The sequence below is a fragment of the Gossypium hirsutum genome, chromosome A09 (assembly GCF_007990345.1).
Source record: "Gossypium hirsutum isolate 1008001.06 chromosome A09, Gossypium_hirsutum_v2.1, whole genome shotgun sequence".
Lineage (NCBI taxonomy): Eukaryota > Viridiplantae > Streptophyta > Magnoliopsida > Malvales > Malvaceae > Gossypium > Gossypium hirsutum.
In genome coordinates, this window is record NC_053432.1 from 6,792,080 (window position 1) to 6,818,024 (window position 25,945).

The 25,945-nt window shown below is 32.8% G+C and overlaps 1 protein-coding gene across 1 annotated transcript; it reads right to left on the reverse strand.

The window, feature by feature from the left end:
• Positions 1-14,236: 14,236 nt before the first annotated feature.
• Positions 14,237-20,474, reverse strand: LOC107892362 (FACT complex subunit SSRP1). Its single transcript, XM_041077477.1, has 16 exons — positions 20,268-20,474; positions 18,672-18,857; positions 18,389-18,494; positions 17,612-17,748; positions 17,368-17,451; positions 17,186-17,280; positions 16,896-17,004; positions 16,699-16,785; positions 16,521-16,613; positions 16,231-16,428; positions 15,977-16,122; positions 15,754-15,901; positions 15,224-15,322; positions 14,955-15,125; positions 14,752-14,830; positions 14,237-14,635 (listed from the first exon to the last, which is right to left on the reverse strand). Exons 1-16 carry the CDS (start codon positions 20,319-20,321, stop codon positions 14,508-14,510), a joined length of 1,920 nt encoding a protein of 639 aa, XP_040933411.1. The 5' UTR covers positions 20,322-20,474; the 3' UTR covers positions 14,237-14,507.
• Positions 20,475-25,945: the final 5,471 nt, after the last annotated feature.

Sequence of the window (25,945 nt, forward strand, 5' to 3'; positions counted from 1 at the left end):
GGTGGAGATAAAATACATGTGTAATAATATGTATAGTACAATTGTAATACATGTATTGTTTATTATATAAGATTTTTATATGACAAACTAATTAAAATGTGACAAATGTAATATAAATATTTGTTAATAAATAGATATATGTACACTTGTTATAAAATTATTATTTTTTACTTAATATTAAAGTAATAGATAATTAGATTAAATTATATTATTGTTAATTAAATAATTAAATTATAAGATTGTTGTATGAAAAATAAAATAAATGATGACAATTGTATGGTATTGATAGTGCACATTTGTTTATATATGATTAAAAACTTAATAGATATTTAGAATAAATATATTATAATATATGTTAAGTAAATAAAAAAATAAAGTATATTTTTATATATACATATATATATATATAAATAAGGTATAAAAGAAATAAAAACAAAACAAAAGAAAAAGAAAGGAGAAAGAAGCAAAGAACATTTCGAAACAGAGCAGGGGAAAGGAGAAAAATAAAAATAAAAGGAAAAATTGGGGTTTGAAGGTTTAAAGCTTTAATTGGTAAGTCAATTAAGTCCTTTTTACTTAATTTTGATATTTTAGAAGATTTAGAACAAAGTTTTGTTTAAATCAAGTTGAAGTTTTGGAAATTTTTAGGTTTTTGAACATAGTTCATGTTGAATAAAATAATGAATTAGGGGTTTAATTGAATGAATTTCTAGTTAGAATTGATTAAAGGATTAAATTGTAAATTAAGTTATAAGTTTTATGTTGTAGGGACTAAATTGAGGAAAATTTGAAATTAAGAAAATGTACTGAAAAATTATTAGTTAAATTTGAGTATGGATGAAATTTGAATAGAAATAGAGTGTGAATTGAATTAGAAAAGTAAGTAAAATTAGTCAGGATTAAATTGGGAATAAGGTAGGAATTGATTAGAAATTCAATTATTTATTATAATTAGTGCTGTAATTAATAATATAATTATTTTAATTTTTCGTAGCTAGCAAAGAACCCGAGGCATCGGCACCGAAAGGAAAAGAAAAAGTTGTCGAGGAGTAATCGAATAAATCCGGGTTTGTATTACTATAATTCAAATCTATTTATTTTTAATTGTTATATTTTAATTAAAATGCATGGTAGATAAATTTAGGAAAATAATTGGAAAAATGATATTGATTTGAATGAAATTGATTTAAAAGTGTTTATGGCTATTGAAATTAAATGTGAACAAATTGGAAATTAAAAGTGATTTGAATTGAATAATTGAATGAAGAAAATATGTGATTATTTGAAATGTACATTAATTGAAAAGTGATTAGTGACTTGAACTTGATTGGAAAATGAATCGAAAATATGAATTGAATAAAAGTAAATTAAATTATGAATATGGTGAACATGTGAATTGTGTATTGATTGAAAAGTGGATTGGATTGAATCAAAGTATGATTATATGTGCTTATCTGAAATATGTATTGGTATTAAATTGTATACTGGTTAGAAAGTGAAAAAGTGAATTTGAATTGAATTGTGATTGAATTGAAAGTGAATTTGAAATAGAAAAATGATTTGAATACCCTATTAACTAGTCGGGCTGAGTCAGATATAGTTGGCATGCCATAGGATTGGAAGTGTTCAGGGATACTTCGACCTTGAGTCGATGAGGCACTATAAGTGTCATACTGTTACTTCGACTTTAAGTCGATGAGGCACCTTGTGTGTCGTATTGTTACTGTTACTTCGGTTTAATCCAATGAGGTACTGAGTACCGTACTGTTACTGTTTACTTCGGCAAAGCCGATGAGGCACTGAATGTCGTACTGGTGTGTTGGTTGGATCCGTGTATCCGCCAAGGTCCGAGTTTGTTAATAGGGTGAATAACTGAAATGAGAAAGTTAAATAAATTTGATTAATCGTACTATTAAAAGTATGAGAAAGAAATTATGAGTTGAATTGCGAATTGAATTGAGACATGAGATTTGAAGCATGAACTTAAGGTTCATGAAATTGTTAAATATCGAATTATCGATATTGAAATTAGTTGAATAAATGAAACGAGACAATCGAATGAATTTGATCGATTGAACTATTGAAAGTATGAGAAATTGAAATTATGAATTGAAATTGAGATATCGAAATAAGAAGTGAAAATAGAATGAATAGAAAATAATGAAATAGTGTATGAGTTAATTGAATATAATCATATGAATTAATTATAATTATTTTTATTGAAAAATGTTGGTTTAAATAATTATTGAAAGACTAAAGTTACTGAATAACTAATGATTACTGAATGATTATATTAAAGTACTGAACAACTAATTGTTATTGATTGATTATGAATAGAAATGAATATTTTCTTGAGAATAAATTATTGAATTGAGATATAGAAATGAAATTTATGAAATAATGATTTATGAAATGGTTATTGATGAAATGCATGAAATGGATATTGATATAATAAGAAGATATATAAATTAAAATAAAGAAAAGCTATTTAAGATATATATTATTAGAATAAATTTAAAATTTAAATGCATGAATGATTTATTAAAGATAAAATAGTGGTAATATTTAATGTGTATATATATTGTTTTTACCTTAAGTATTTGAATTATAGTAATACTACAGGTGTATACTCAGCGTACGGTTTGTTTCCGTGCACAAATTAAGTACAGAAATTTTGAAGAGTTGTATTTGAGATTACAAGTCTTCATCTCATCACATCTTTGAGCAACAAGAAGGTACGTTCTAAAATTTTGAATAGAATGGCATGTACATAGGAAAAATTAAGTATGTCCCAAGTAGTAGTAATGGATTTAAATATAAATTATTTAAATTTATTATTTGTCCGTTTTTATGTTCAGATATAATAGTAATTAGCCAAGGATTACTTTGACACCAAATGTAACATTCCTATATCAGGTTCCTTGAGTCGAACATGATATAGGGGTGTTACAAATTATATATTTTAAAAAAATTGCAATATTCAAATTAACATATTCTTTTTTCATCCAAAATAATATAAAATATTATATTAATAAGATTAAATTTAAAAATAAATAATCTTTTAAAATTTAATGTTTACCTTTATCAGGCAATTTAATTATATTCAGTACTTATATTTACTAATTTACCAAACAATTTTCTAAAATTAATTCAACACTTATAAAATTTAACAATAAAAATTTAATACTTAATTTTGCAGTTAATCAAACACACCTTTTTTTGTTTTATTGGCATCGATATTGTTGCTAGTGTAAGAGGATGCAGGTTCAAGCATGTTGAAGCGTGTTTATCCTCTTATTTAGGGGGTTGGGAAGAGACTATGAGTAGTTAAAAAAATCTATATGGTTATGAAACTTAAAGGTCCTCAGTTTTTTCCTAAATTTAAGCTAAAACAAAGTGATTAAAAAGTAATACTAAAATAAAAAAATATCATTAAAAAATAAAATAAAAATAAAAACCATCGCTTTTTTAGCAATGGAGCATACTTTGTGACTAGCTGTTTACTTTTCTAAAAAGCATTCAAAGCAAAAAAATTAGTCACTACTACTGGTGATAAATACCCAAAATTTAGCAAAAAAAACCTATATCAATTCCAAATATAGTTATGAAATTTGAAGTACTTTGCATTCCCTCATTAAATTTCTCCGAAGTTTAAAAATGAAAAAAAAAATTCCTTTCTTCTAAAACCAAACAAATAAAACGTACTAGAAATTCTATCACATACGTATATATATGAAAACTACAAATATAATGTTGAAAATTTGAGTGGAGACGATAGAATCGGAGACTTGTATGGAAATAAACAGTAGACTTCGAGGCACGAATGACATTTTCCAAAGAGAACTATTTGCCCCCACACAGTGTTGCTAGAGGGTTAAGACAAAGGTCTTCCCAGGATACAACGAAGTTTTGAATATCCTTTGATTAGCAAAATCGAGGAATTCCCTAACTCTTACTCTAGTTTTTGAAAATAAGATTGATTGTAATTGTATCTTTGTGAGCACCATAATACCTCTATTTATATGCATTCAATGAATACAATTTGAAGAGCCACAATCCTTCATATTGGACATACTCCTTGGGAGAAACATATCCCATAAAAATGTATTCATTGGATGATAAATCATCACTTTTAATTTGAATAATGCTTATGAATAATTAAATTTGTAAGATGATAAATCATCACTTTTGAATAGTGCACCTACTAATTTGCAATCTATACTTTCCATCAATCCCCCACTAGATTGCTAATTTCAGAAAATAAGTACACAACGATTATGCATAAAGAAGGGTGTCCCTAGATTGAACCTTCCTTTAGTGCAAACGCTCAGAGTATCAACAAAGTGAATGGTGGCTAGTCGCTTCAACCATCACTCTTAAAGTTAATACCAAAAAAGTTCACACATAATCGTAAAGTATTAGAGTAAGAATTTAATTTACTTTAACACCGTTATGGCCATGTGCTCATCTCATTTCATGAACATGTACGAGAGAAAACCATGAAGAAAATCTCGTTGAAGCGGCACCACTTCATGTCCATATAGGTGGATTTCATGACAATTAATGTCCATCCATTAAGAGTAAAACTCATCCTCCTAAAATATAAACGCTAAATCTTGATTCTTAGTGTGCGTTGTCATTCGATAACTTGTTATTACCCTTTAAACCTTGAAACTAACTTTGGCTAGAACAAGGTAGGGTTTCCATTATCAATGATGTGATTAGAATGATTTTAATCCCATCTTAGTGGTGGTACTCTTAACCAAATCCCTTAACAAACCTGTTCTCAATGAATCCGCTAAATTGTCAACTGACTTAACATAGGTAACAATTATCACACTGTCCTTAATCAATTGTCTCACATACTCATGTCTCAAACTTATATGTCTAGACTTTCCATTGTACACCTTATTGTACGCTCGAGACATGGTAGATTCACTATCACAATATACGAAAATGGCAAACCTACGTTGTGGCCACAACTTTATATCTAGCAAGAGATCTCTTAGCCATTCCACCCAGTAGCCACTAAGGCTATGAATTCAGCCTCCATAGTTGAATGTGAGATGCAAGTTTGTTTCTTGGAGGCCCAACTAATGGCTCCACCTTCAATTGTAAAATTCCATCCTGATGTGGACTTATTGTCACTTAGACTTTTAATCCAACTTGCATCCGAGTAACCTTCTAGTACTACGAGAAAATCACTATAGAATAATCCCAAATTTTTTGTTTTCTTAAGATAGTCAAATGTTCTACAAATTCCTTTCCAATGATCAGTATTAGGAAAATTTGTAAATCTCGCCAATTTGCATACAGAAAATGTGATATCGGGTCTAGTGCAATGCATTGCATACATTAGACTTCCGATTACGTTGGCATACTCAAGTTGCACTATAGCCCTGTCATTATTCTCACTTAACTTGAAGTTCGAATCGCATGAAGTGTTTGAATCCTTGATATTCAAGTGTTTAAACTTTTCCAATACTTTCTAAATGTAGTAAGATTGAGTTAGTGCAAAGTCATTTTCATGTTTTTTCACCTTTATTCCTAGAATTGTATCTACCTCATTGAGATCTTCATTTTAAATTTCGAGGCTAGATACTCTTTGGTCTCACAAACACCTTCCATGTTCGTACCAAAATCAACAAATCGTCTACATAGAGACCAATAATTACACCATATCTATCGGTGAATTTAATGTAAATACATTTATCCGCACTATTATGAAAAAAACCATTTGACAAGATAACTGAGTCAAATTTCTCATGCCACTGTTTAGGCGTTTGTTTTAAACCATATAATGACTTGATCAATTTACACACTTTATATTCATTTCCAGGAAGCACAAAACCTTCTAGTTGCTCCATATAGACTTCTTCTTCGAGCTCACCATTCAAAAAAGCCATCTTAACATCCATTTGATGTACGTGTAACTTATGGATAGATGCAAGTGCTATAAGAATTCGAGTGCATAGGTGTCAAAATAATCTAGGCCTTCTTTTTGCCTAAACCCTTTAGCCACCAAACTAGCCTTAAAGGTTGGAGAACCCCTCTGTTAGAGTATTCTTCCTTTTAAACGCCCATTTACACCTAATAGGATTCGATCCTTGAGGAAGATCAACTAGAATCCAAGTATTGTTGGATAATATTGAATCCATTTCATCATTGATCGCCTCTTCCAAAATGCTGCATCCCTAGAAGTCATGGCTTCACCATAAGATTGTGGATCACCATCCACATTAAACATTATGGGGATCTTCCTAATTACGGATTCTTTATTTCCCTCAACAAAGAATGCTAAAGATTGCAAGGAAATGAAATTAGGACCAAAGTCCTTTATTTTTCTCACTCTTTGACTTTTCCTCGGCTCTGTATCCTTATTATCACAAAGACTTCTTTTGGTTTGATCACTTGAGATCGTTGGTTGATATTCTTTTTCCGAATCTGTTGAATCATTGAAAACCTTATTTTTAATGAATACAACATCTCTTGTTTCAATTGTCGTATTTAACACTAAGTCAAGAACACGATAAGCCTTAAAGTGTTAGGCATATCCAACGAATGCACCCTTGACGGCTCTTGGACCTAACTTTGTTTTCTGTTGGTCGGGAACTCTGTAGTAAGCCAAACATCCCCACACATTGAAATAATCTAAGTTTGGCATTCGACCCTTCCATAACTCATATAGAGATGCTTTGAATTTTTTCGATGGTTTTCTATTAAGAATATAGCACGCAGTCAATAATGCATCACCCCATAGATTATATGGAAGTTTATTATTCAACAACATTGAGTTAACCATATCAACTAAAGTACGGTTCTTTCTTTCCGCCAAACCATTTTGTTGCGGAGTATAAGGCGCGGAACACTCATGTACCACACCTTGTTCCTGACAAAATATATTAAATTCATTTGAAAAATATTCACCACCTCTATCATTACGAAGAACTTTGATTTTCTTACTAAAAAAATTCTCAACCTTATTTTTAAAACGTTTAAACATATCAAAAGCCTCGTATTTACTTCTCATGAGATACACATAAGTAAATCTAGAGAAGTTATCTATAAAAGTGATAAAATATCGTTTTCCACCTCTTGTTAGTGTTCCATTTAATTCACAATCATCCAAATGAATTAAATCTAACACTTTTGAATTCCTTTCAAACTTATTAAGAAACGGCTTCTTAGTAATTTTTGATTGAATACAAATTTCACATTTATCCTCAAACTCAGCATTACTTAGACTTATATAACCATTCTTTTGCATATATTGTAAAGTTTTAAATTTAAAATGTGCTAAATGCGCATGCCACAAGGGATAAGATTCAACAATATAAGCAGAAGAATTAACTTTATTCATATCAATGCTCAACTTGAACATACCCTCGTTACAATATCCTTTTTCCTACATATATATCACCCTTAAGCAAGACAAACTTATCGGATTCCAAGATAATCTTGAACCCCTTGTTACATAGAATACTTGCGGACATTAAATTCTTTCTCACATCGGGAACATGCAACACATTAGTCAAAGTCAATTTCTTCCCAGATGTGAAGTTAAGTTCCACTGTGTAACACCCCTAACCCGTAACCGTCGCTGAAATTGGTTAAGAGGTATTACCAGACTTGTAATTCAATTCAGAATAATTATTTATCCAGAAACATCATAATTCAATCAATAACATTCATTCACAACCATTATGAACTTAAAAAAAACATATTAAACTTTAATCATACATTCAGGCCTAAATCGTAACATATTACAAATTTCAGAAACTTAGAAAGTTTTCAACTTTTTAACTATCACACGCCCATATGAACAGGCCGTGTGCTTCACACGGCATTAGACACGCCTGTGTGTCTAGGTTATGGCAAAACAGGGCATACATACTGATTTGTCCACACGGCCACATGACACGCCCGTGTGCCAAGCCATGTGAAAATTAGGGAGGCTACTGACTTGGCCACATGGCTAGTCACATGCCCATATGTCTAACCCATGCTCGAAACTGACTTGGCCACACGGCCTAGCACACGCCTATGTGTGATTGATCATGTAGCCTGCTTAAGCTCATTTCGAAATGGCCCTCGAGCAACACGATTGAGACACACGTCCATGTCCCTACCCGTGTGGGCAAAAATAGGCTATTTGCAAAGCCATATTGCCACACTAATATCACAAGCATACATAACCACAATTGGCAATTATTTTACAACCATTTCATATGCAAAATATAACCAATTCATACCTATTCCATCTTTATCAAATCATTCACAACAAAACATATTAATTTATCAACATTCAACACCATATACGGCAAATACCATTCATCAAATTTACCATATTAAAGACATATCATATAAGCTTTCATACTAACCATTTCCAACTCAAGCCATATCATATAGCTTGATCAAATACCAAAATTCACATCACATTTATTAGTATAAGTAACCATATGATTCAACCTAAAAACTAGCCTGTACATGCCATATTTACATAATTTACATAAGTTCCAAAAGTACCAAAAGTCACCTGGATAGTGTGATAGTAATCTCTGACTTTAACCGAATCGAGCAAGCTTCGGATCTATAAAACACGAAAAAATAAACAGAGTAAGCATTAAACTTAGTAAGCACGTATAATATAGAATTAAACTTACCAAATGAAATAAGCATTTTAACAAATTAAAATCCAACCCATTTGTTCATAATGTCTATTCACATCACCAATCACAAATTAGTTATCTCATATTCATCTATTCATCAATTCATAAAAATGAAACCAACCACATATACATTCATATAACGTCCAAAATAACTCTCAATTCATGTAACTCAAATATCATTGTATCCATACTAATCATAAATCTCATGTAACATATAATCCATGTAAACCTTATAATCCATGTAACATGTAATTCATGTAAGGTATATTATTCATGTAACATGTACTCTATGTTTCACATCAGTATAATGTCCGTTAAACCTTCAAAAATATCGAGGATACTCGGGTGATACACACTAAGTGTATAAATCAAAAATTCGTCAATTCATCATCATATACGCTCTTTTGAGACATTATCGATATGTTCCTCCTAAACCGATAAAAGGTAAGCTCAATTGAGCTGAATGATAAGCTCCGTAGAGCTGAAACGGTAAGCCCCTAAGGACTGAAACTGTAAGCTCCGAAGAGCTGAACGGTAAGCTCATAAGAGCTGAAACGGTAAGCTCATACGAGCTGTGGTGAGTCTGCAACAAATGCCAGAGCTCAACCAAACGGTAACCCTAGTGACATGTCACTTGTATTCTACGACTTTCTATGGTTCAAACGGGACTCGAAAATAAATTTGAGCATATAACCAATAGGCATTTCAATTCTATAGTTCATATATATACATTCATACAATATTCAAGATAGAAATTTCAATTATAAATATAATTTTGATTCTAATTATACGAACTTACCTCGAGTTGCTCGGATATCAACTATTGGCTACTCGTTAAGCTTTTCCTTCCCCCGATCTAAACCCAAACTCGGTTTATCTTGGTCTATATATTATCAAATTCAACATTTTTAGTAACCATTTAATTCAATTCACACATATTTGGAAAATTACACATTTTCCCCTATAGTTTTGAATACTTTACAATTTAGTCCTTTATACATAAAATGGCAAATTTCACATTTTTAACCACAATCCACCTTAGCCGAATTCTATATGGTATTATACTAGCCTATATTTTCACTTTATTCACATTTCCAACTACAACATTTCTATCTTTCACAATTTAATCCCTAATTCTCATTTATGTCAAAAATCACTTTATAAAACTTGTATATCTATTAACAAGCATCAATAATTTAACAAGAAACTTTAAAATACCTAAGTATTCAACAATGGAATATCTCAAAATCTTTAAAATTTTTAAAAATGAAGGTACGGGTCAGCTAGATTAAGCTGTAACGAGCTCAAAAACGTAGAAATCATTAAAAACGAATCAAAAACCGTACCTTAATTGAAGATTTTAAAGTTGCCGAATGAAAAACCTATTTTTTTATTCTTGTTCTTCTAATTTCGATGGTGTATGAAAGATGAACACCATCTTATTATTATTTAGTTTTTATTTATCTTATTTTATTAACCAATTTACAATTATACCCTTAATAATAAAACATATATAACTTCCATTTAATGACCAAATATGTCCACTCAAGTTTCAAATGGTCAAATAAAATAACAAGGACTTCCATATTAATAAAACATAGCTATTTATTACCTTTAAACAATAGTACTCAACTTTTACGCGTTACGTGATTTAGTCCTTTTTACCGAATTAAGCATTTAAACGGTAAAATATCTTAACGAAACTTTCACCAAATAATTCTATCATGTTGTAAACCTTAATAAAATAATAAAATAAATATTTTGACTTTGAATTTGTGGTCCCTAAACCACTATTTCGAATTGACTTAAAAACGGGCTGTTACACACTGTCCCTTGACTGAGCACCTTAACCGATTGATAATTTCCCATAAGCACTTCACGGTTTGCCACTAGTTCATAAATTTTGAATTGTTGTTGGTCATTACACACATGGACAGTAGCTCCATATTCGAGCCACCAATTACAAGACTTATCAGTCATGGCTATGTTGAGTTCAGTAATCATACCAATCTCCAAATTTTTTATCCCTTCCGTAACCATAGCTACTGAGTCCATGCCCTCCACCATATTGGCATTGGAAGTTGTGGCATCTTGCTTCTTTTTGAGAAGTCTGCAATCCTTAATGTCCTTTCTTATTGCAATTATAACAATAGCGAGTTCTTTTCCTCTTGTCTTGCACGTCCTTGGTCTCGAATGTGGCCTTTCGCTTACCATTTCGAGAGTTCTTAGACTCGCTCACATGGTTCACTTTAGAACTTTGGGAATATACGCCGCAACACACTTCTGATTTTCCTCTTCAATACGCAATTGTCTAAGTATTTTCTCCACAGTGAAGTCCTCTGCCATATGCAGAAGTTTCTTCCGATAATTGTTCCAAGACGAGGGCAACTTCGAAATGATACCCCCAACTTGTAACAATTTCGGAATAACAAATTTCAAATCACGAAGCCTGCTTACAAGGACTTGTAATTCATGGACTTATCCATGATCAGGATACAATCGAGCATTTTGAATTCGAAATACTTCATCATTAAAAATTTATCAATAGTTTATCGCTCGGTGTTGTATTTCTCTTCAAGAGCTTTCCATATTTCCACCGGGGACTGCATCGACATGTAAAGATCATACAATCGATCAAACAAAGTGTTGAGGACGTGTCCTCGACATGTGAAATTGTCTTCTTCGCGCTTCTTCTTGAGTTCAGGCACTTTTCTAATTTCCTCAGAATTTGCATTTGGGGCAGGATCCTCCACGACTTGCAGGTTTAGATCCAGAACGTACGCCACAATTAGGATAGTAAGAAGGAACAACATCTTGTCCTTCCAATAATTAAAATTTAAACCATCAAACTGATTAAGTTTCACAAACTCTTGGTTCATCGCTTTGAATGCGGTGTTAGCCTCCGTCGCCATCTCCAAAAATAGTTCTCTTTGATTGTTGGAAATTTGAGTGGAGACGATAGAACCGGAGACTTATATGGAAATAAACAGCATACTTCGAGGCACGAATGACGCTTTTGAAAGAGAACTATTTTCCCCTACACAAAGTTACTAGAGGGTTAAGACAAAGGTCCTCCCAGGATACAATGAAGTTTTGAATATCCTTTGATTTGCAAAATCGAGGAATTTCCTAACTCTTACTCTAGTTTTTGAAAATAAGATTGATTGTAATTGTACAAAGTTGGTCTAAAATCATTTTATGCTCTCGTTCTATTAATGTCGCTTTAAGTGTCAAGTATTGCACTTTATGCTTTCTAATCAGTTCATGAATCATCCATAACACTTCTTGCATCTTTTGATTTACGATAATAATGTGTTGAACGATGTCTTCTTCTGATTTCATTCTATAATCTTGCACTTCTCTAATCATCCTATCAATTCTCTCTTTGTGCTGAAGTTGTTATCTTATCAGGAAATATCAGATTTATTGTCATTTCTTCTAATATCTATAATAGAAAATAATTTTTTTTCAAATTTCAGTATTTATCTATTTTCCTCTAGTGTCATCACTAACTAAAAATTAATTTATAATAATTACTAACAAAATAACTTTAAAATAATTTAAAAACAACATAAAAAATTGCATTTATCATAAATCATAATAAACATCAAACTAAACAAATTAGTAACAAAATAATTTATAATAACATCTAATAACTTCTATTTAAAAATAAAAACATACCTTCACTTTCATCTTCTCTACTATCCTTTTTTCTTTTTTTTTTCTTTTTTTTTCTTCTCCTTTCTTTCTTATAGCTTTTTTTTCCTTTAATCTTCTCTACTAATTTTTGTTTTTACCTTTCTTTCTTCTCCCTCTCTTCTTCTCTTCTACTTTCCTTTTTTTAAAAAACTACTTCTCCTGTTTTAAAACTACACAGGGGAACCATGGTTATGAGGTCCCTCAAATCAGGTTCTCCTCCTATGCCACCTATCACATAAGGATCGTTGGTGCCGCCTATTAGATAGGGGTCACTAGTGCCGCCTATTGATATGACACCACCCCCTGCCCTATACCTGTATTTTATAGCTGGGTTTATACTAAACCTGTATATTGGGTGCCGCCAATCATAACGGTGTGACCCATTAAAATATTAATTTATTTTACATAAAACTATTTTTTACCGGAAAAAATAAGGTGGTGCTACCTATGCATCACCCTCTATCCCTCAAACATCCTATACTCGTATCTAATTGGACATACATATTATTCAAACATCCTATACTCAGTATCTAATTGGACATACATATTATTTTCAAATTTAATTTTTAATTTTATAATATTAATGTAAAAAGGCCTCTATTCGCTTTAGGATTAATGATCCATGATTTAATATGAATGTGAGCATTGAAGGCATGACAAAATTTGACGTTGCATTGGAGGAAGAGCCGAGCTAGGACAGGAGACGCCTAAAATCTTGAATCTCAACTAAAGAAAACGTCTTGGTAAAAGCTACCTCTTTAGACCACTCTGTGGGTTCAGACAAATTTGCTTTATTACAAGTCTAATGGTTGTTTTTCCTCCCCTTCCTCCAGTGGGTCAATCATGAAGTTTCCACAATAACTTTCCACAATAATCACTCTGCAAGTGTTCTTTTTCAAGATTCTTTGCTTTTGGTTGCTCTTATGAGCTACTAACAACCAATTTGGCATTTTTCAATAGGTGTTGTCTAGAGCATGACACTTCGACTCTCTTCTTGCTGAACATGAGCAAATAAGGGAATTCTCCGATTCCCAATTCAGTGGTGGGATCATTTTCTACGAGTTTTCTAGCGGATCCAATAACATATCCCGACAAACCTCTAACTTTGATGAAGGCCAAATATGAGCGACCATGATATGAGATAATTCCTTTCGTCAAGCTTAAAAGGGCTTACTAGTAAGGGGGGATTATCATAACTAATTGAACCAACCTTTTTTCTTTTTCTTTTTGTCATTGCAATTGCAGAGAGAACAATAAAAACTCCAAGCAAAAAAAGAGGGTTTACCCAAAAAAATAAAAAGGGCAACAGAATGCACCAGAAAACAGATAAAAGAATAATACTCGATGCCCAAAAGGAGGAAATCACTACCCAAATACAACAAAATAAAAAAACCGTAGGTTTGATATTTAGGCTGTGATACCATGTTAGAAAGGAAATGACTGGAGAGAAAATAAAAATTGGTGAAGTAATTGATCAAAATTCCTAATTTACTATATGATAAAATTATGGAAAATTACAACCATTTATACGCATGCCAGAAAAGAAAATATTGATGATCAACTATCAAATCATAATCTTTGCTTAAAATTCAATTATACAATAGATTACAGATATAAATTATATATTTATCTATTTTACAAAAAATAACATATTCCTATATCTATTTTGATGTTACCTTTTTTAGATGTTACATTACAACTATAACGATATGGTTCAAATAATTATAAGTACTATAATTATAATATAACCATAATATATCTATTTTGATTTGTATAAACTGTGATTAAAGTTTTTCTCAAACATCATCGTGTGAACTTGTATAAAAAAAACACACTACCTCAATAAATCGAGAGAAAATTCGTTCATGGAATTCAAACCTGAGACTTCGAATAATGCCTTTCTAATACTACAACCATACCATACAATTATATTTTAGGATTTCAGGGTATATATAAATATATATGTTCGTTCTCCATATTCCTACAACATGTAAATATCTTTAGAATACACACTCTGAAACCCAAACCCTATTCACTACAAAATAGTTTCTCTTACCCATTTTTTTCCTTCTAATCTCTCTACGCCAGTGATGAAATGGAATCTCCAACCCTAAAGCACCCCCAACTGCCTTCTAAATTTTATTCACTGTCAGATTCATTTCCTGAATCTATGTTCATCGGCTGAGGATTTTTATATGCATTCCTTTCAACATCGTATCGTCTTTTATCTACTTTAGCCTTTGCTTCATATGGTTCTTTTTCCTCCTCTGCACACAAAAAGAACAAAAGGTTTTCATCGTTACCATCCAATCTATTATTTTTCAACCTATAATTAACATATTGATTTAACAAACATCTAAATTCTTCCCCAAAATATGCGTACCTGACAGCTTTTTCCACTTCTCTCCGAGTATTCTCGATACCTCAGCAAACGAAGCTCCAGGATTAGTTTTCTTTATGTTCTGTAAACATAATCAGAGATTAATCAGCACATTCACTAAAGCCCACTTCATTGTTGATCGGCTGCCAAAAAAAAAAACATATTTCACCATCAATCAATGTAAATTCAGAAAATTCATGACCCACCTCCCTCTCCACTTGTGAGAAAAACATGAAACCCGACATAGCCCTCTTTGGTGCATTTGGATCCTTCTTTCTCCTTTTTTTCTTCTTCCCGTCATCTTGTCCATCTTTAGATTTTTTCTTAGTTGCCTTAGAAGAAGCAGCTTCCTTTCTGGGATCCCTTTTGGCAGGCTTCTGGTAATTGGATATTCAGTGTGAGATGCCAAAAGATGATCTGTCTGGAATTTACACTACAAGAATAAAGTATGTTGAAATAACAAACAATGACTTGCCTCTTTCTCATCTCCACTGTCACTAGCATCCGAATCTTCTTCCCCAGAATCATCAGTTGGTGATCCCCCATCATCCTTGTCAAGAACAAAATCCTCATCCTGCATTGATTCATAGTGCTTACAACATCAACAAAAAGAAAACCAGTAGGGGCAACGCTGAAGCAAGAAAGTCAGACCCGGACATCTATGATGGTTGTTGCTCAATGTTCACACAAGCAGTTGTAGAGGACATATAGACCAATGGACTATGATAACTGGGTATTTTCTATTCTATTACTAGTACTAGCAAAACCAATGGACTTAAGACATGCTTCGTATTTGGGGATGAAGCATGTAAACCTAGTACAAACATAAGCACATGACATAAAAAAACATCAAAGATTGTTCACCCACATTACAGGGCAAGAAAATAAAATTGCAAATAATACATTTATCGACAAGACAGCAACTATATGCATTTGTGCAACAGCCAAATGAATTCAAACTAAATATATATAAGTAAAAAGCAGGAAAATCGATAATGATTTCACCTCCTCGTCACTTTCATCCCCACCAGCTTCATTCTTAATGCGTTCAAGATGAGGATCAACAGCATCATCATCATCGTTTTGGAGAATTTCAGCCACCCCATCTGTGGTCCGTACATCTCCAAGGTTCATAATTTTCAAACCCTTCGAACTGCAGAGACAGAGAGCAGTTAATATATAGCCAAAAGGACCAAAACTGTTCATCCAATGAATATTTAAACCAGACCTGATAAAGTCAAACAAATTGTGATATTCATTTCTCTGAATATTCCGGAATAAATGTTCTTGCTCAGTTTTTAATCTTATGAGAAGATCAAAGTAATGCATATTTGAGCCACCAGCAGCATGCCTCTCAAATTCAACATAGTCAATCTGGCATTTGAAAAATGGAAATAACCACAAAAAAAGTCATTCAAAAGGGATAATTAACAATTGCATTTAGACCAACAAATCAATATAGAGACAATTTAGAATCTATACCTCCTCATGAAGAATAAGTGTAGGTGGTTTGGGTAGAAAGAAGAAGCTCTTTTCAAGTGGATACAGGACACCATCTTCAGCTTTCAGGGAAGACTTGACCGCATAACCATCTTGGCAGCTACGGAATTTTCCTGGCTTTGTAACTTTTGCACCAGATAAACCACGCATTACTGTGGTAAACACTTCATGGATGAGTCCCTGTTTCATGAAGAAGGCCATAATTATAGGGTAAATTTGATAAGCACAATGCAAAGCTTGAATGGACTTGTTATATGAAAATGTTCCATTACCTTGTAAGAAGGTTCCAACCTGTCCTTGTACTTTGTATTCAAAAGATCCTCATTTATGGACAAGGTGCTTTGAACGACATAATCAGTTTCAAACTGCAAAAAAAAGAACAAGGAGAATATGAATGCAAAAACGCTAGTGGCACAAGCAGTGAACACAAATCTAGGGAACCAGCAATACCTGCATGACAATATGGGGGTACAAAGTTTGCCCTTTGCGGATAGGTGGATCAAGCGTGACAACAACAAAAGTGTGAGGTTGGTTGGACTGTCAAACACACAAAAGAGTAGGGAAAAATACATTCAGCGGTCACAAATAAATAAGACTTTTTTATAAATGAGCACTATGACCTTGATATCAAGGTAAAGAATTAAAACCTTTGGAAGCAAAAACAGGCGAACAACACTGCTATACTGAATTTTGAAATCATTTGCCTGCCCTTGGAGTCTCAAGAATGAAAGATGAAGTTCGACACTGTACCGACCCCTGTGTAAAGAGCATGATTAATCAGCCATAAGAAATCATGCTAAATAATCCATAAACATATAAGAAAACAGCAATAATAAACTAACGAATGAAACAAATCAACTATAAATGTATCAGAAGTGAGCCTTGATTACATATGAGCTTCATTTCATCACTATCTCAATCTTTGAGAAAGACCTACCTTGGTGTGAGGATTGCAATGCCCTCGAAAGTAACAACAGCTTCCTCAACTCCAGCACCAACATCGGCCACTGACATGATTTTTTCACGAAAAACCTAGCAGAAAGTTAACAGAACATGACATTAGTACGGTATTCAAAATCTGTATATTTTATCCTAACAGAGAAGTGACAACAAACTTACCTGAGCAGGTGGGCGGTTTTCATCACCAACAAATTGGGTATTAGAATTAGGTATGTGGAAACTTATCTCCATCAGTGAATCTTTCTGTCATGAAAGGAACAAAAACAACTTTAGAAGAATAGAAGATACCAAGTACAGCTTACATATAAATAACGTGGTCACAGGCCTTTATAATTATATATGTAGAGAGAGAGCGACTTCTTTCAACATTAACAAATAACCAGCAGAGCAGTATGAAACACACCTCATTAGCTCCAGTTGTATCATCCACATGGAACTCCAAGATGACATCATTTTTTCCTTGAAGCTGTGTTTGTGACACATCTGCTAAAGACACTTCGAAAGCTTGTTTCGCACCAGTCATAAAGGCAAGCATATTCCCTACACATGCAATATTGAGTACTTCAAAACTATAAGAAAAAGCTGTTTCTGGCATACCAAAAACCAGATGACAGTCAGAATGCAAAACCTAGCCATCATAAAGGATAAAGATCTACGATCCATGGACCGAGACGAATGATGAAAAACCTTAGAATCTCAATTAAAAGGTTGCTAGAATCTACCCAATTAAGCATAAACACCTCATTCTCTCAAGTGCACAAGATATGAAGTTATTTGCATGGAAAATAGATAATAAACCACTATCTACTAATGACAAACAGTATATTAGCCAAAAACTGTAAAGAAGTACCACAGCAGAAGAAATCATCAAAGTTCGGTACAAGCTTACCATCTAACAAGATTAATGATGCATCCTATTTTATGGACCCCCAGGCCTGACCATAAAAACCATGCAAACCTAAAAATGATGGAAATTTGTTGAAGGCCTAGGAAAATTGTTTTAAATCTCAGACATCAAGATGCAAATAATATCAAGAACACAAGATAAACCAATCTAGAACACAAATAATGGAAAACAGTTTGAAAGCGCTTTATGTAATCTACTTCTGTGGGTACAAACAGAAATTAATATTGTTAGAAGCATCGATAAGCAGAAAGAAATCAAATGAGATTCACCGACCACTTAAATCAACTTCTCCCCAATTACGACCACTGACAGAAAGCTGCTTTTCTTCTGGGGCTATTCCACAATTATTCTGAAAAAAACTGGTCAAACTGGCAACATCCTGCAAAGCAAACATAACAGAAGAAAACAAGGATCATTAATTTTTATACTCCCATACTGGGACTACAAATACAATGCAATATTATTTCTCAATTAACATAGTTCATAATTGCTACTGAAAACCAATAGGCATAAATGAGAAAATACACCACTGCTAGGGAAAAAAATGAATACTAACCTGGTCACGGAATCCAGTGAATTTGTAATACAACCCATCTTTGATTCTAACACCAAGTTGATTTGTCCTAGGGACCTTCATCCATGTAACCCCTAAGATATCAGTCTTATCAACTTCTACAGCTTTTCCACCTCCTTGTTTCTTCCATAAAATCCCCCCTGAATAAATTTTAAGCTGTCCAGGATTCTGCATTTAATAGCAGAAAGTAACAGGTATGTAAGATTCTGGTTTTTATTTCTTCACTAGCTTAATGAAAAGCAAAGGGGAAAAATAACTTAAGTCATGAAAAACGAATGACCACACTAGCATCTTCAGACCTAAATATTAAGGTCAGTCAAAAACAGCCAGAACCAAGATTGCAGACATTCATGCTTTCCTCAGCAGTCTCAGGGTAAATAACATTCCAATTTAGAACTCACAAAACACAATACCTAAGACTCCATTTGGTTTATGAAAATATTTTCTAATTTATTTTCTATTTTCTATTTTCATTTTCAAAAAATAACATCCATTTTCTATATTTTGAAATTTGATTTGGTATAGAAACAAAAAGATGTTTTTAAAAAATGAAAACATGAATTTGGTAATTATTTCTTATAATAGAAAAAAATGAAATAAAATAGAAAAAATTGTTAGATTTATATGAATTCAAACTATGGTATGATATTTAAAAACTGTTGAAAAACAGAATATTTTTGCTTTTAAAGGGGTTTGAATCGAGGTCAATTCATTTAAAGTTAACAATTGTTGTCTTTTTAACTTTTTTCGTTTTACAAAGCATATTTAGTAAAAACAATAACATTTTATTCTTTTTTTTTTATTTTCACATATTTTCATTTCCCTTTCCATATTCATTTTCTAAAAATTATTTTTAAAAATTTTTCAATCACACATGTAACGGAAACCAAAATGGCTTCTGTTTTCTAAAACCAAATGTAGCCTAAGGTTTTAGCGGAGCATACAAAAGAAGGCAGCAGTCATGTACTCATGTTCCACAAGTTTTCCCTATTCTAGCCATTTTCTCAATTTTTACATTTCAGCAGCAAACTAAAAATTTGAAATTTTCTTCTATTAAATAAATTAGGGTTTCTCAATAAGTAACCACAAAAAATAACAACACAAAGGGTTTCCCGTTTCATCTCATCAATCAACAAAGCCTGAACTGGAAGAGCTAGGAATCTTCAAACCCCGAAAAACTAGGGTCTTAAAAGAATCAGCCGCACTTATAAATGTATATGCTCCATTTCGTCCTATCAAACATAGGCATCTATAAAGCAGATAAAAACATAAAACAAACAAAAAAAATCACTATAAAGGAACTAAATATTAGAGTTTCTACAACAATTTTAAGGAATAAACCCTAGCAAAAACGACAACCAAAAGCTGAAAGAATCGGTCGAGCTTCCTCCAAAGTTTAAACTAAATATAACGAAGCCATGTGAAATCAAACATGCTAAGAACGAAATTAGGGTTTCCAAAGGATTAAAAAAAATAAAAATGAGATAGAGAAGGGTAAGAAAATAAATTTAAGCGACGAAAAAATCCAGAGCAAACAAAAAAGAAAGAAACAAGGTTGAAGCGAGGGAAAGGACTAACCGTGCCACCTCGGCCGCCGAGGGAGATGTTGTTGAAGAGATGGCCGTCAGTCATGGTGGCAATGCGACTTATAGAGAGATAAAGCGGAGGAGTTCAGAGAGAGAGTGAATATGTTATTACAGGGAAAAGGAAAATGAGAAAATTGGTAAAGCAGCGGTATTCATAGGGATTGGCCAGGTTGGGTCAAGTTCGAGTTATTAGATTATGGAGTTATTAGAAAAATGGTAATACGTCTCACTTGATAAAAGCCAATAGAAAATAACGTCAATTACTAGATTATGGAGTTAATTGCATCATATATTATCAATCACTTTTATTTTAAATTGGTTTATAATTTTAAAATATTTTAATTAGATTGTTAAATTATTTATATTATATTTATTAATTAAGTTTTTTCGAAATTGTTACTTGCATGAACTTGTCCACTTGTCTCGTATTAATACTTATAGTTTATTTTATCCTAAACTAGTATCTAATTTTTTTTCTTCTATTGGCTTGGTATTTTGCTGATGTAGCAGCACTGACCACTTGCGTGTCGCCACATGTTGCAATCTCAACACCCTTTTTTACCCTTTTTTTTTTACCTGAACCCTTAGAATTTTTTATTTTAACTTTTTTTTTTTGCCTTTGAAGTTATTTTTTCACCATCAACTTCATCATTTTCCAACATTTTTCTCTTTTGTTTTCTCTACATCTAATTTTTCACCATCATCTTCAACATTTGTCATCTATTTCTCTTTCATTTTTTAACATTTTTCATTTTTCCCTCTTTCGTTTTCTCTTAAATTTTCCCCTCTTTCATTCTTGTGTTTGCTTTTGTTTTCTTCAATTCCTATCTCCTACATTTTCCATTTCATTCACTTCTCCACCATGTCTTCTTCTATGAACCAAAAATCAAGTGGGTAGAGAAGTGTTGTGTATTGTCATTATGGGTTAAAGGCTCCTGTTTGCAACGCAAATAGTCCAAAGAACAAAGGGAGGAAATTCTTTCGGTGTTCGAACTTCAAATAGGTAAATTAGGGTTTATGTTTTAGATTTGCCATTTTGTTGCAATTTGGGTTTAAGATGTAATCTTAGTTTTTTGATATTTTGTTTTTTTTATTGAATATGATAAATAAAGGCCGGGGGATGTAATTTTTTTTGGTAGGTTAAAGGTAACAGTGAGGAGACGGACTCAACTGGAAAAGGAGAATGATGCACAATCGATAAAATAATGCTAGAAAATAAGAATTTATTGACAGAGAACAGAAGATTAAGACTTGAGAACGATGAGCTCAATATTGACAAAATGCGAAGAATGCGATCAAGGTTAACTCGTTCGAAAGAGGAGATAACATTGTACAAGTAAAAAATGTCAAGAAACAACAAATTAATAGTTTTTTATAAGTTGTTAATTGTATCATAGATGGTGTTTTTTGATTATCTTGCTCGTGGATGGTGAAATGGTATCCATGTATTTGCATTAGTTGTTAAGAATAAATGAATTGAATAAAGGTTTTGTATAATGTTGATGTAAAAGTATATGCATATACGAAAATCAACATCAGTAAAATTGAACTATCTATTACCACCATCATATATAAAAGTCAAATATAAATTGTTCATCAAAATACAACCATCAGAATGATTCAACAAAATTAAATTATCCATCAAAATGATCCAACAAAAAAAAACCATCTGTCATATGTTAACAAATTAAAACCGTCAAATTAAACATGCATTGACATCAATTATCTCCATGGCTTACGATTGTTTTTGGGTGGGTATTTAGACTTAGCATTTTTTGTGTTCCTACTTTCTTGAGTCCTACCAGCAGTGTCATTGTTGCTTCTTCCCTTCCTTTTATTGGTGTACTTGGTTGAGGCAGTCACCATGGTTTCCCCTCTCATATTAGGCTATAATGCATAAAACACTTAATTAAAAAATATGTCACCAAAATACAATAAACAATTTAACAATCGGCTACTTACATTCAAAATTTGCATCCCTATCCTCTCATTTGTGTATAACTTAATCCCTTGCACAGCTTGTTTTTCCCTGCTACGAAGTCTTGTAAGTATTTGTTATGTTGAAGTGGTTGGCATGGTGGGAGGAGTTGGTTGTGTTGAAGGAGCTAGTGGTGATGATGCAGATGCTTCGGATGCAAAAGTTTGAGAATGAGCTGGTGAAGTAAGAGTTGTTGGGGCTGGTGGAGTAGGAGTTGGTAGAAAATGAGCTACTAGAGCTACTCCAATTGGTAGATGTGTACTTTGCAAATTTAAACATGTTAGTATTCTCAACATGTGTTGTATTAAAATAAAATTCTTAGGATAGAGTTACACTTACAGTGGATAAAACTTGACAGCTTCTAGAGTTGTATCTAACCATGGAACACTTGTGGCACTTTATCTTCTTCCCTCTCCTAGTTAGTTTACTCCCACTCTTCTTTCTTTCTTCTCTGGCTGTGTTCTTTTTTGGTCTCCCAAAAATTTTCCTTGGAATGGGGGTCAATTGGTCTCATATAAGTTTTCAACCAAAATTTTTCACTTAGGATAGCAGGCAATACAAAGCCATACAATTTTTCAAACATATCTTTTTTAAATCCCTTATATACAAAATAAAAAATATCAACTTTTTTCCATAAAATGCCTGCAATAGCACGTGGACATGGGATGCCAGTGAGATCTCATCTCCTACAACTACATGACCACTGAAATAAGTCAACAACTACTACATCGCCAAAGTTTGCCGCTTTAAACCCTTTTGCTCTATTCCATTTAACATGACAGTATGAACTCATTTGGATACTCTTGTGTAACTTCTCACATATCTTAGGATAAATTTGATTATTTCAATTTTTACATCTGGCTAAATTGTTTACAATCCTTCTCATAACATATTGCCAAATTCCTTCTAACATGGAAATTATAAACATTGACCTAGCTCCTAAAATTGTTGCATTAAATGACTCTGTAAAATTGTTGTTAGTTGCATCACATATTGACCTACCAAAAAAAAAAAGGCCTTTGACCATTGCTCAAGATCAATCCTTAGTAGACTTACCTTGGCACTATGTTTGATACTGTTAATCTTTTTTATGTAATCTTCAAAGTCAGCAGTTATGTATGATTTGCAGGCTCTCCAAATGCTTGTTGTAGGTTTTCTCCAGGATTCTCTCCTCCAATTGACATAAATGGCTTGCACAAACTCTGTGCTCAACCCTTAGCAACAACTCAAAAATCTCCTCCATCAATCTCTAAATGCAAACAAAAACAAAGGTATTAGATGGTTGGTTTAATAAAGTATGAAGTAATGTCTCTAACATACCTTCTGTTTATCAGTCATAAAAGTGAATCTAGAACCATCACCAATTTGTAAATCTGAAATAAGATTAGTAAGAAACCATCTCCATGTTTCTCTACTTTCATTTCTCTACTTTCATTCTCCACAACTACCTATGAAATAGGGTATATTTGGTCATTACCATCTCTCCCCATAGCATACAAAAGTTCCCCTTTGAATCTTCCCTTCAGAAAGCATCCATCCAGACAAATAAAAGGTCTACACCACTTTATAAACTCTTTTCTCAAAACACGAAACCCTACATAAAATTTCCTAAACTTGGGAACCTTAATAAGGGTTGGACTTTCTACCATTACCTCTATATTGCCATCCGGATCTACCTTTCTAACTTCATTTTCATAGTCACATAGGCTATTAAACTCATAGCTTACCCTTCCATTTATTACCTTCAGTGCCCATTTCCATAGTCCTATAGGCTATTAAACTCATAGCTTACCCTTGCATTTATTTCCTTCAGTGCTCATTTTCTAGCCCTATTGCATGCATCCCTGCTGAGATCAACTTTCAACTCTTCCTTAGCTATTTTCTGCATCTCAGTTAACTTCAGCTTTGGAATCACTTTAATTTTGCTTAAGAAATGTTCCCCAACAAACTTATAAGATGTCTTCTTGTTCTTAAAAGTTATAGAACACTCGTAGGTTTCTACGAAGGTTTTTATATTGTAAACACATCACTATTATCTAAAGTAACATATATTTTAAATGGACACCAATCTTCCCTACACCTAGCCCTAGTCATCCCCTTTTCATTTCTAAGGTAAACAATGTCAAACCTTTTTTTCACTGCATACTTTGCTAATGTAGTCTTAAATTCTTTTAGTCCCCTAAACACTATACCAAGCTCCAAATGTAGGATTGGGTTATTAGGATCTAAACATACATGTCAACTTCTCCTACAAACTACCTCACTATCTAAATCACTCTTATAAGAACCCAAATCTAATGAACCAATGTAATTAGTCCCTCACTTGATGGATCTAAAACCTCACCATTTTTCTCTTTTCTTTCACTACTTTCACCAGCCTTTGGACCCCCACCTCTTTGTTTTTCTCCCCTTATATTTTCTATATCAAGCTTTGATTTTTCTTACCTCTTCATCCTCAAATTCTTCCCCTAAAGCCCATTCACTGCCTAATGAGATGTATGTATCATTGGCCTTACTAGTTTCAGAACTTTCTCTACTCTCAGCACATGCATCACTACTCCCATTAAAGTTTAGTCCCACATTAGATTCCTAACTGATCGCGATTTTCGTGACAGGTAAGTTTTATGTATTTATAATTAATCGTTCTTGAAACTAAGTATTATCACGATGTAGGCAAGTGTACCTATCAAACAGTAGCATAGTTTTAGCAAGACCGGATTGTCGAACCCAAAGGAACTAAAAGTACTAGTAATGACTGTCTTTTTATTATCTAGCCTAAGAATAAGGGGGTTTTGTTTTAACTAACTAATTATCTAAACTAAGAATTCACAGAAAATAGAATTGGGGAATTACTTTTAGAAAAACGATTGAATTAAGACAATACCTAAGGAAGAATCCACCTAGACTTCACTTGTTACTTTGACTCCGAATCGGACGATTTATTCATTTAACTTATTCCGTAGAGATCCCTAAGTTATGTTATTATCCCTATTCAAGACTAATAACGTCTAATCCCTAGATTGAATAATTGAGACTTTTCTCTAATTAACACTCTAGGGTTACATTAACTCGATCTATGGATCCCCTTATTAGGTTTTACCCTAATCCGGTAAAATCTTGTCACCCTATCTCTAGGCACGCAATCAACTCCGCTTAATTATGACAAATGTACTCTTAGACAAGGTCTATTCTTCCTTTGAATAAGAGCTTATCTTGAATCAGTATCCTGAGATATCGAAACAAGAATTAAGAATACATAATTAAGAACAAGTTAAATATTTATCATATAATTTTGAAAATAATAACAAGATTCGTCTTAGGTTTCATTCCCCTTAGGTATTTAGGGGATTTACTTCATAACTAAAAAGGAAAACATCTCAGAAGAATAATGAATACAAAACATAAAGAAAACCCAAAACTCCTGAAGGGAAATTGAGGGGAGATCTTCAGTCTTGATGGTGAATTCGGCTTCTGAGATGGATCAATCGGCTTCCCTTGAGCAATTTCCTGCCTCCTCTTCTCTGTGTCACCTTTTCCTATTCCTTTAGGGTGTATTTGTAGGCTTTAGAATGCCTAAAAGCCCTCAAAATTAGCCTTTTCCGAATTGGACTCAACTTGGGCTCGGTAGGGACACGCCCGTATGCCATTACTTCAGGCCATGCTCGAACCTGTTAGAATGGTACGGGCATGTG